Source organism: Nuphar pumila, chromosome 6 (assembly GCF_984573655.1).
Source record: "Nuphar pumila chromosome 6, dmNupPumi1.hap1.1, whole genome shotgun sequence".
In the NCBI taxonomy this organism is placed as follows: domain Eukaryota; kingdom Viridiplantae; phylum Streptophyta; class Magnoliopsida; order Nymphaeales; family Nymphaeaceae; genus Nuphar; species Nuphar pumila.
Genome location: NC_143254.1, coordinates 82,238,921 through 82,250,844, shown reverse-complemented (window position 1 = coordinate 82,250,844; position 11,924 = coordinate 82,238,921). Strand labels below are relative to the sequence as shown.

Genomic DNA, 11,924 nt, shown 5'->3' with positions numbered 1-11,924 from the left:
TTAGTTAATCAGATCCTCTTTTAAGGGAGGTAGGATGTAACGCCCGTGAAAAAAAATCGTGTCGGGGTCTGGATCGCTTTGTCAGGCCCGGATCCGGGTCCGAACCGGACCCGAGCCTGACCCGACCCTGGTTTCTCGAACCTTCGAGCGACTGCATCTTTAAAAAGATGCAGGCTCAGTCGGGCGAGGGGTAAAACCCCCTCGCCACTCTCTCACCTCTCCCGTCTCTGCCCCCCCTCACGCGGTCGCCGGCGACTGGAGACGTCGGTGAGCAGCTTCGTTCGGCCCCCTTCTCTCAGTCTGGCAGGCCTCCCGACGGTGCGAGCACTCCCCTCTTCGTCCCCGGTGTCGCAGGATGTCGTCGATCGATGCCGACGGCGACCTCTGAGTTTCGACGACCAGCGATCCTCTCAGCGGCCTCCGACAACAAACAATCGAAGCCGACAACGGCCTCCGAGCGCCGACGACCTTCGAGCACTGTTGCCAAACGACACCGCCACCACCTCTTCGCTTCCCCTAGGGCCACCAACGATGCAAGCATCCCTCTCTGTCTCCCCTTCTGCCGCCAGCGACAATCAAGGCTGCCAACAGTCGTGTCGGCGATCTTCACTTGCGGCAACCCTCATCGGAACTCTGGTGGGCCCCCTCCCCGATCATTGCCTTTCTCTCCATCTGGTCGTTAGAGGGCGTGCGTCGGTGAACCCGAGAGCCCTTCCCAGCGACCTCCATCAGCTGATGACCTTCCCACCTCCAACGGCCCCGTTACTGCAATTTTCGAAGGTAAACCCTCCCCTCTCTTTCTCCTTTGTGCAGGGTTGATCGACAGGGGGTTGAGCCCCATGTCGTCACCGCTTGTTGGCAGGGGGTTAAAACTTAAAAAACCCTGCCTCCCTTTTTGTTGTTGGTCGATAGGGGGTTGAGCCCCCTGTCGTCGACTCTTCTTGGGAGGGGGTTCCACCCCCCGTCACTTTTTCTTGTTTCTCGGTAGGGGGCGAGGTCCCCCTGCCTTTGTGATTGTCTTTGGAAGGGGGCTTTGAACCACTGCCTTCTTTTGTTTCCCGACAGGGGGCGAGCCCCCACCCCCCCCCCCCTGCTCTCTTATCGCTTCCTGGTGGGAGGAGAAGCTCCCCCTGCCTTTTGTTGCTTCTCGACAGGGGGTTCTGCCCCCTGCCTCTTGCGCTTTGCCGGTAGGAGACTCTGTCCCCTTGCCATTCCTTTTGTCGGTAGGGGGTTTTGTCCCCCTGCCATTTGCCTTGTCGACAGGGGGTTCCTCTCCCCCCCCCCCTGCTCTCTTGTTTCTTCTCGGGAGGGGGTTCTGTCCCCCTGCCTCTTGCGTTTTGTCGGCAGGGGGCGAAGCCCCTCCTGCTTTCCTGTTTTCGAGCAGGGGCTTGCCCCCTGCGTTTCATTGTTCTCCGGCAAGGGGCTTTGCCCCCTTGCCTTGCCTTGTTCTTGCTGCCGACAGGGGCAGAGCCCCTGCTTATTTCGTTCCCAGCAGGGGGTTGCGCCCCTGTCTCGTGTTCTGACAGGGGGTGTTTCCCCCTGCCTCGTTGCGACAGTTGCAGAAGGGAGCTTTTGCTCCCTCCCCTGCCTTTCTTTGTGTTGGCAGACAGGGAGCTCCTGCTCCCTGCCTCTGCTGTTGCTGCCAAGCAGAGCTGAGGCCCCTGCCTCTGGCACCCTTGTCTGCAGGATGCAGAGTTCCTGCATCGCCTCCTGCAGGCAGGAAGCCTTGCTGCATTTGTTGCTTCTCGTTTATATTATGACATATACTAACGTTCTAAGCTATCTAGGGTGAACGGTGGATCCAGCTCGCCCTCTGTGGCTTGAGCTCTTGCTTGCCTACGCTGCATGCGTACGAGGACCCGCAACCCCTTAAGGTAGGGGATTCTTGCGTGAAAGGACAATGAACTGATAAATGCTAAAATAAGGAAAATAACTAAAAGAGGATGATATATGTATACGTATAATATATATACGTATGTCTTTACCTTCAAGGACGCGGTTTCGCGATCATTGTCCTCTTTACTTTCTCGCACTTTTCTTTTTGTTGCCGCCGCGCTATATGTGCTCAGGCTTTTCATTCATGTCTTTACATTTCATGTCTTTTAACTCAAGGACGTGGTTTCGCGATCCTTGTCCTCTCTACTTTCTCGCACTTTACTTTCCTGTTGCCCCGCGCTTTGCGTCCTGGCATTTACTTGTATATGTTTGTCTTTTACTCCAGGACATCCTGGTCCTTCTTTACGTTCTTGCACTTTACTTCATGTATTTACTTGTTGCCCCGCGCTTTATGCGCCATGGCCTTGCTACTTGCTTTACTCTTCGTACCTTACTTTCCTATTGTTGTCGCACTTATTTTTGTCTATGTGCGTCTTTACTTTGTCGTCGCTCTTCGTGTATATGATTTGCTCATGCATGTATTCTTATCTCTGTCGTATGCTTCTTTACTTGCTTACGCTTATCGTTTAATCGAGGTGCAACCCCATGCCTCGTGAGTCGTCCTCTACACTTGCTTAGTCACGAGTTGCTTACGTAGTTGCCTGCTTGTGTGTTACGATGATCGAGGTATGATCTCATACCTAGTGTACAACTCTAGTGTTCTACCCTCGCGATGCAGCTTCGCCCATCGAGTCTTGTCCCTCGATTTGCCATTGTATTAGTATGTGCACGAGTTTGTCCCTTGTCAGCTTGCACTCCCTGAGTGCAGCTTCGAGTGTATAGTGTATATTGTTTCACTTGTTTTACAAGCCACGACACACACTTATGCACTTCGGTTCTCCAAAGACATTGTCTCAGGTGCAAACCTATTTTCAAGATATATAGCTCGTAAAGCAGAGATAGCGGACGGATCTCCCAAATCGATGTATTTGGGAAAGGTGTGTTACAACCTCAGTTCTCCTATCTGATAAGACTCAGATAACCTTGTTTAGGAGCCTAAGCACGAGTAGGGTGGGGATCCTAGCGAGGTACTTGCGCCATCGCTAGATCGACGTTACCTCACCTCTGATGCGAGACCTAGTTTCTAGGCTTTCTGGTTCAACCAAGATTGTAGCGCCTTCCTTCTTTCGTGAAGATATTGTTGGATCTCTTAGGAGGGATTCATGTTCCTCCTCTTGTAGTTGTACCCTTAGTCACGTACGATATGTTTGAACTATGAAGAGCAGGACGAAAGGTCGGTAGTAACCTCTAAGCGTGTATTGACACATTAAGCTAAATCCTGCTATGTTGTTTTCGCCTCATAGGCAAAATGCTTGCGATTGTCTAAAGGACCCGAGCACTATAAGTTGGAACTCGAATGAGTTCACTATGGGCTTCTGTAAAGTAGAAGTGTTAGGATTTCCTGTGAGAGATTCATGCCCCTCTCATCGTGGTTGTACTTTTAAACAGGTACGTTGCGTACTACGATGAGTAGGATGAGAGGTCTATGTCTGCCTCGAACATGCAATGGCATGTGTTTGAGATCACAAGAGTGTTGTTTCTACCCTCACTGCGGATTGACCCTTTTCATCGTGGTTGTACATTTGAATAGGTACGTTGTGTACTGCGGTGAGTAGGATGAGAAGTGTGTGGTTGTCTCGAACGCACAATGGCGCGTATAATTCACCTAAATAATAATCATGTGCCTTTACAGGCAAGATGCTCGATTGGGTTGAAAGACCAGAGCATGTAAAATGGGACGGCGGTTTACTCTCTTGGTCACTGGTCGTCCCCTTAGGAAGCGGACTCAGTCAGTCATTCGAGGTATAATAATATACATAGCATAATGGACCCTCGAATCGATCTCGGTTGTTTCTACGTTTTGCCTTGTGCGTACCCACAACAGCTTGCTCATAATAAGACAAGATATAACTTATACACATGAACATGAGATATGCGTGTTGTGACATGCATTGCTTGATTGCTTGTTAGCTCGGTAGTTCGGTATGCTACTCGTTGAGCTATATACGCCTATCGAGGTGTTACCCTTGTTGGTTGAAATACTTGCGCAGTTCTAATGACTAGCTTCTCATGCTAGTCAATTACTTATAATACTAGAATTATGCTAGTTGTTACATATTGTGATATGATTGTTTATCCTGTGTAGCTTATGAATTGTTTGTGATGCAATAGCTTATGCCTTACAATTAATGTAGCTACTTGTCAATAGACTGAGTCATCCAATGGTACTTGTATGTTTTGCGAGCATCATTATAAATGTTCGTCTTGTTCAATTGCTTTGCTTGCCTGGTGGATAGAGTTAGTTACTCTTCACCTATAGTATATGTGGGATCAGTATAGTTGCTTGTTTAGCACTATGATCCTCCTTGCTCTTGTATGTAGTTGTTTGCCTTATTAAAGTTTTGTTTACTTCACGGTACTTACTTTTGTTAGATCTGCTAGTCTTGTTTGTTCATGCTTAAGCTAGTGTTTATCGTGCTTATTGTAGCATTTGTTCTTTCTTGTCCTTTGCACCACTGCTAGTCTGTTGTGAGACAGATCCATTTCATGGGCAGGTGGTGAACAAGTTGAGACAGCTTGCGATGGCATGATGACGCGATGTATTCAAAGCAATGTCCTTTCCTGACATTACGCTCCTAGGAACCCTTTTGATAAATGTGGTATAACGTTTTTTAAAAACATCTCTTTTGATTAGAACTCTGGATTTCTAAAACTGTATTACCAAAAACATGGTTCTTCTTTTCATTTCAATAAAATATATACTTGAGTTGCAAATCGGTTTGTAAAAGGAAGATTGTTTTTGCGTTGTAATGCGCCCAAAGTCTAGGAACTTGCTGTTTTGAACATGATCTTTCACTGAACTTCTGTTTTAAACTCTGATAAATGATTGATTTTAAAGCTTTCAACATTTTTCATAAAAGGTTTCAAGTCCACGATTTTGGAGCGTTACAGGTACAAAACCGGTTTTTAATCTTCTAGTTTCTTTAAACCTCGTAAACAAACAAGGGAATGTTAATGCCAAGTATAAATCTTGAGTTCAATTGCTATTGATGAAGATTTGGAGGCGCACAGTAAACCAAGAACTGTGGGGGAAAAGGGAAAAAAAATCTTTAGGTTGAGAAAATCTAAGCTCTAATTATGTTTTTCAGTAACCATGTATAACATGATTAAAAACCCAATCTGGGTAGTCGTCCTTCCAGGATATAATCACACTTCCGATCGCCAATACTACAATCAAGCAACAAGCAAACAACCCAAGTAAGATTACAAACTGATAATTTGAATTGCTACCTGGTGCATTTAAGTTGGTCTAGGTGTTAGAACTGGGTAGCGTTCACATGTTCCCTAACAAATGAGCTGAGTCCTTGTGGGCACTACTAGTCTACTAGCAAAGCAAAAAAACAAGAAAAAACAAAAAACAAAGCAAAACTACTCTTTCTATTCATTTTAATCCTATTTAATCTGTTGGGTAAGGATAGAAGGAAAGAGTACTCTGTTCAACATCAGACGTGCAAAGTAAAACACCTGAAAGATAACTTCAGCTATATAGGATCCCGTGTCTAAGGGACACAATAAGACACGTGGACACATTAATGACAAACTACGACATGTTCACACTTATTCTATAATTTTCAATAATAAATACTTTTATATATCAAAAAACAAGAATAAAGTTTTTTCAATTAAATAATAAAAAAATCTGTGACTGCATGTCCTTTGTTATGAAAAAAATCACATACTCGTGACCCATATCCGGGACGAATCTGTGTCCGAGTCCATGTCCATATGACATAGCATATAAGGAAATGGATCCTTCGAATAGCATTTCTGTGACCAGCAGGAACAAAGGTTTTAACCGCAGCGTTTGTCCAGTTTAATAAAGAGTGCCACTAACAAAAATACCTCCCACAATTCTTCACAAGATAATGCCCTTGTGGGGATTTTTTCTTTATAATCAAGGGATTACACTATTCACACAAATCTAGAGATCAAAAAAGAGAACTGAAGTGGTTGCAAAGCATCCCCTTGGTCCTCCTTCCATGCCATATCTTCTACATGCCATATCTTCTACGATAATGCAACAAAGATAACACCTGATAAGGATCCACACTTTCAGCAACAGCTAGTCCACTTTTTGCCAAATTCTCCTCAAGGCAAGAAAGCTTCTTACAGAAAAGTTATTTGGTAAATATTCCAAAAGATGGACAGATTGGGTGGAGTATTTTCACATTTACATAACAAATGCTACATCCATTGAGCCTTTGCAAGTCAGAATATTTTTCGGGAGATCAAACCCGTTATTGATGATGGCCAAGTCAACTGGTTTCTTGATCTTTTACATGATTAACTGCAATTCGGAATAAAATCATGTTGAGAGATGATTTCGTCCAAGTCTCCATATAACTGTAATTTCCCACTTGCAGAAAATGACCCAAAAAGCCGTCTTCAGAACAAGTTTATCAAATCAAAACTACAGCCAAGAGATAAACCACCATTTAACCAGAACAGCAGGCAATGGAATCAAGTCTTAGGCTCTGTTTGGGAGCTGGTGTTGGAGAGGAGATGAGAGGGGTGATGATGATGATGATGACGGTGGAGTTGTCAACTACATCCTTGTGAGGATGTAGTTGAAAAAGGCCCATCATCCTTCCAATCTCCCAAAACCTGGCTTCCAAACATCAATGAGGGTAAATGGGGTAGGTAGCATTTATCAACTCCCCATCTCCAGCTCCCAAACAGAGCCTTAATGATGTCAACAATTCCCCCTCCTTCCGCACACAACTGAAGGCAACACTTCTATTAGTGTCTCAATAACAGGAGGTGCATATACTCATTTAGGTTGATGCCATAGGTTTAATGTCCCTTGCAGCAAGTGGATATCGGAGAAGTTTACTGAAATAAGATTCTTAAGAGAAATTGTACATGGAGCCTCCTCCTAACCTTTTGGTTTCACTTGTTATGATATGTTGGCTATAGAAGGCTCTTTGCAGTCATAGATACGTGTCTTTTGCCTAATTCAAAGAACTTTGGCCTTATGGCATAAAATTCATCTGATCCTCCATTGAAGGTCTTACATGCTTCCTTTACATATGAATAACATGATGATTACAAGCAATGATATCTCTAGCAACTCCATGATCGAGCAACAAAGATATGCCAGCTTGAGATGACAAGACTTGGGTTATCAAGTTCTACTTCTTAGCCAATAATTTGTTTCCACAACCAAGGGTGACTGTCACCTAGTGAAGATGAAGTGTGCAGCTCCTAACATGCAAACATGTCATTGGCACTCTTAAGCAGCTCAATGTAAAATTCCCAGTTACTAAGGTGAATCCCTCCTCAATCCAACTCCAAATTGACAAATTATTGGTACCCAACCTGCCTCATGACACACTTCTAAACATTGTGCATACCATTAATAATGTTGTCTCAAATTGCTTCTAGAGTGAACTATGTAAAAAAGCCATCCCTTCTTGATTTCATTCCTCATCTAGAGCATACTCCATTGTTTTCTTGGCCTTCTTGCATTTCATGACAACAAGAAGCACAAATAGGTTTCACTTTCTACAATCAAGACAAAATCACCTTTGAGCTTCACTTACATTTGGTCACTTCACTTTATGGTCTACTTCTAAATGCCATGGTGTAATTATCATCTTCAAATCTCCCCTTCAAGGCAATGACAGTACCCCTTATTTGCTAGGATAAAACTTTGTGAAAGCACATATAGAATATCCATGTTGATTGTTACCCTGTATCCTAGCCCCAAGCACAGTTATAACTTCAACTTGTCATCTTCAAGGAATCGGAATCCCTTTTTAAAGCCCTATGACGATCCAAGGCATAACCATTGAAAATTTAAAGATTTCAACAAAAAAGAAAATTAAGAAAACCTAGAATCTAAGTATATAATCTAAGTATATAATAAGTTTAAAAAATCAAGATAAATCTTTGAGAACTTAACAAATAACATGTAACAAATATCATCGTGAAGCAATAGTTTATATCTAAAACTAATATAAGAGGACTCTTATTCTATTACTAGAAAAAAACACAAGAACAAGACAAGAAATTTCATAGAAACAAACAGGGGAAACAAGTCTTAAGAAAGGTTCAAAAGTCCCTCACTGCAGAACTTGAAAAACAAAGGAAAGTGTACAAAAGAAGGTCAAGATTCCTACCCAACCATACCCACCCATTCCCATGCAACCAAGGATAAAATTGATCGTTTATCTGTTCTTATTCTTTAAAATTTTTGTGAGATGAGAGGGCAATAATATCAAAGAACACCACAACAGAGGAGGAGTATGAAACAAAATTTCACGGTCATGTTTGCTACCATTACTTTCAGTAAGTCAAGAGGCACGTGCCTCGTAAGGCATACATCGCTACAGCCACAAACAGGTATAAGCCAAAGCAAAATTTTCCCTTGAGGCTAATCTAAAATCTATTTCTTTTAAAACATGCAAGTTTGTGAGTATGGCTTCCAGACTGAAGATCAAGGTTGAAGGCAAACAAGCTGAGCTTGAAGAGAACTAGGCCTGGATTGACAATATAATGACACATAAATTATATAGCATTTAGTCATTTATCAGCTATTACTTAACCGTTTATAATTAATATATAGTGCCAAACAAAAGGAAGCCCTAAAAGCCTACCATGTGCGAACTGCGGAAGCAGGAACTAGCAAGTTGAAATGCAGAGAAGGTGAGTCAATTTCAATGATTCAATTATTGACTCCAAATTAAGCTTGAAGCCAAGCTCAAGATCAGGCCCGATAACCATAGTTATCCAGCCTATATTGATGTAATCATGTCCATGTCCTCAAAAAAGCATACACTTGATAAAGAGCTACATACACAATTAGGCATATGGTAGTAAGCAGTTCGTCCAATCAAAACCTTTTGAGCGAAAACCTTACCTAAACTCATGAATTACTGTGTCAATGCACCAATCCAACCCAAGAACTCTGGATGTAAATAATTGCCAATGGCGTTAAATAAATCACAAGTTATGAGAAATCAGTACCGGTTTATATTAGAATGCTCCACAAATAGGCCACAACTTCAAGGAGAATCAACCGTAGATCCTAATTTAAATGATGAACATGCCACAAACAAATTCCTTAGAAATTTATCCCCTTTCTCTTTCTCAAAAACAAAGGGAACTCGGGCAGTGCTAGCATTCTGGTGCATTAAAGGTCAGAAGCTTGAGCTATGTCATACAATTCCTTTTCCTACAGCGACAAATGGCAACAACAATGACGATGTTTCTGCCTTCATCAAAACTCCAAGATCAGATCACAACAACATGCAGAATATATCGCAGCAATGCTTCTACACAAACAGGAAGAGATTAACTGATAACTGAATGAAGCAAATAAATCAACTCAAAAGTCACAATTTCTTCTTCGCTGTCATCAAAATTCTTGGATCTATATAGAAAAGAAATTCCAAAATAGTTTCCAACAGCAGCAGGTGTAAAAGGTCTGGATAAGAAAGCACGACGAACTCATTCCCAATACGATTTACATCATAAACTACAAACATAGAAAACGCAAACAATTCCTAACTAATCACAGTGGTTCGCAAATAAACCCTAACAAGAAACCAAAAGGAGGGAAAACAAACGAAAACCCTAAAGGATCGGATAGAACTTCTCAATTTTCAGATGATTCGGATAAAGCCGGAGAAGGTTGAGAAGGATCCTCACTCGGAGCGGCAGGGGGATCTGGCGGGGGAGGGGATTGCAGCTTCTCGGCGGAGGAGGCTCTGGACTTGACGGCGTCTAGGACAAGCTTGCTGATCTCCTTGGAGTAGACCTGGAGGGTCTCGATCCCCAGGGCGACGGGATCGTCGGCGCCGCCGCTGGAGGAGGCGGGAGGGGCGGAGGCGAAGAGGAAGGCCTTGTCCTCGATGATCCGGGCGGTGGAAGCGGCCTCGTCGGCGTCAATGACGCCGTAGCGCTTGGAGAGGACGGACGGGGAGGAGAGGGTCTCCACCAGCCGCTGGATCACCGCGTCCCTCGTCCTCTGATTCGGAGGCCATATGTTGAACGACGGGGAAGACGACGCCATCGCCTGCTTCTCTTCCGCCATTGATGAAACGAATCTCTCTCTCTCTCTCTCTCTGAAGCAACGCACGGGAGAAATGAGAGAGAGGCTTGAATAACGCAGTAGGCAAACGTCAAGTGAAGGGACCAATTTAATAGGAGGTTTGCACGTGCCGTGCGCTCGTGTGTTCTCAATGGTTTCGGATCCTGAACCGGGTCTCAGTGCCAGGCACTTGAGGTAACTGAACGATTCAGAGCCGATACCTATACTGACAACATTGCTAAAAACACATAAAATGCTCGGGACAAGCTGGGCCGGGTATGATAACTTATAAAATCATAGCCCGAACCCGTGCGTTTATGCAATATGATTGCACCTGATCCTGCTTCCTTTAATGAGGGGCAGGCACTACGTGGCACAGCGATGTTGAGCCGAACACTTTATAAGTGTTTGAACCCGAACACTGGATCTGCTTGATATTGCACTCGTAGTCTCTGAACTCTGAACAATGATTTCTTTTTTATTTTATTTTATTGACAAAAAATGTCCTTTTTCATAAAAAGAGAAAATACACATAGAGTTCACCCAAGTCAAAGAGAGTTTATCATGTGTGATGTAATAATGTGCCCTACAAGTCTCTACGTTCAACTCCACTTTATGATATCTTGTTCCGATCCGGATCCATACTTATTGCCCAGAATTCAGACTAGGGGTCATGTTAATGGGTCCCGTCTGTATTAAGTACCCAACCCCACATGAACCCAAATTACCAGGGCATGGATATAAAAAATTCAGACCCGAATCCTGTGCAATGTGATTGAACCTGATCCCAAACCGAGGGCTGCCCACCCCTGTTAAAGTGTCACCACCAATACTGGACCACGCCTCAGTGGAATAGGAGTATCTGTCCGTAACTGTTGGGCCTGAGTATTACATTCAATGTGACCACATGGGCTCACAAATCAAAATCCTAAAGCCCCACAAATGATACAGCAAACCCAACTCATGCATTAAAAATAAAGGTTAAATGTGATAAATAAATATATTGAATATACGGTGGAAACGTCTACACGAAGGAAGGTTATAAATTATCCTTGCGTATACTTTTACGGTGAATCAAAGCTGGATTCGCCTTGACGGAGGCCATTTTCCAAAATCTTGATTTCGTTCTCTTTTTTCATCTTTGGTTTTCTGCTCTCTCACTGCGCACGTACCCGATCCCAAATTTCAGATCCACCTAAGATTCTCTTGGAATCAAGGTTCAAATTTCAAAGATTGATAAAGTCGCCCATTTCAACAAACACCTTAAGAATTTTTCAACACAGTAATCACGCATGCTACTTGGGTTAGCTATGGGTATTTTAGCATTTTATTGAGAAGGGACTTACTTTTGTCATGACTAGAACTTGGAAGAAACAGGTCTAATAAAAAGTTACCTTTTTAATATCTTTATAGAAAGTGAATCATGGCATCTCAGGCGATTGACATCGTATGTATTAGGCTCAAACTTTTTGCTTAGTTTTTGTCTTATATTAAGTTTATCGAAAGTTCTGTGTGACTCACACGGGTATCTAATTTGGCCTTGTAATGTTTATACAGCTTTGCATACCAGTGATTTGCATTTTATTTGATGAGATTATGGTGCATGACACCATTGTATATTTTTTGCATTTAATGAATTAATTGTTACTGAACGTTATTTTCTCTTTCTCTCTCTCTCTGCTATGTGTGATTGTTGTCTTCTTGTAATTGTGTGTTTGCACTTGTTGCTTAGAAAGATCCATTGTGTTTGCTTTTGAAACTCGCTAAAAGGCTTATTGGATCAAGGTTAACACCGCACAAGCATTTTTAATTTAGCCCACAACAAGTGGTATCAAAGATAACTTCACCATAGGCAAGGTGAAGTTTGTCGAGTCTCGCTCGACCAAACGACAAT

General features: G+C 43.1%; 1 protein-coding gene across 1 annotated transcript; it reads right to left on the bottom strand.

Moving 5' to 3' along the window:
* Nucleotides 1-9,185: 9,185 nt before the first annotated feature.
* LOC149834960 (MFP1 attachment factor 1-like) lies at nucleotides 9,186-10,103 on the bottom strand. Its single transcript, XM_090010350.1, has one exon. The coding sequence runs from the start codon at nucleotides 10,031-10,033 to the stop codon at nucleotides 9,596-9,598; it is 438 nt and encodes a 145-aa protein (XP_089866476.1). The 5' UTR covers nucleotides 10,034-10,103; the 3' UTR covers nucleotides 9,186-9,595.
* Between the last annotated feature and the right edge of the window lie 1,821 nt (nucleotides 10,104-11,924).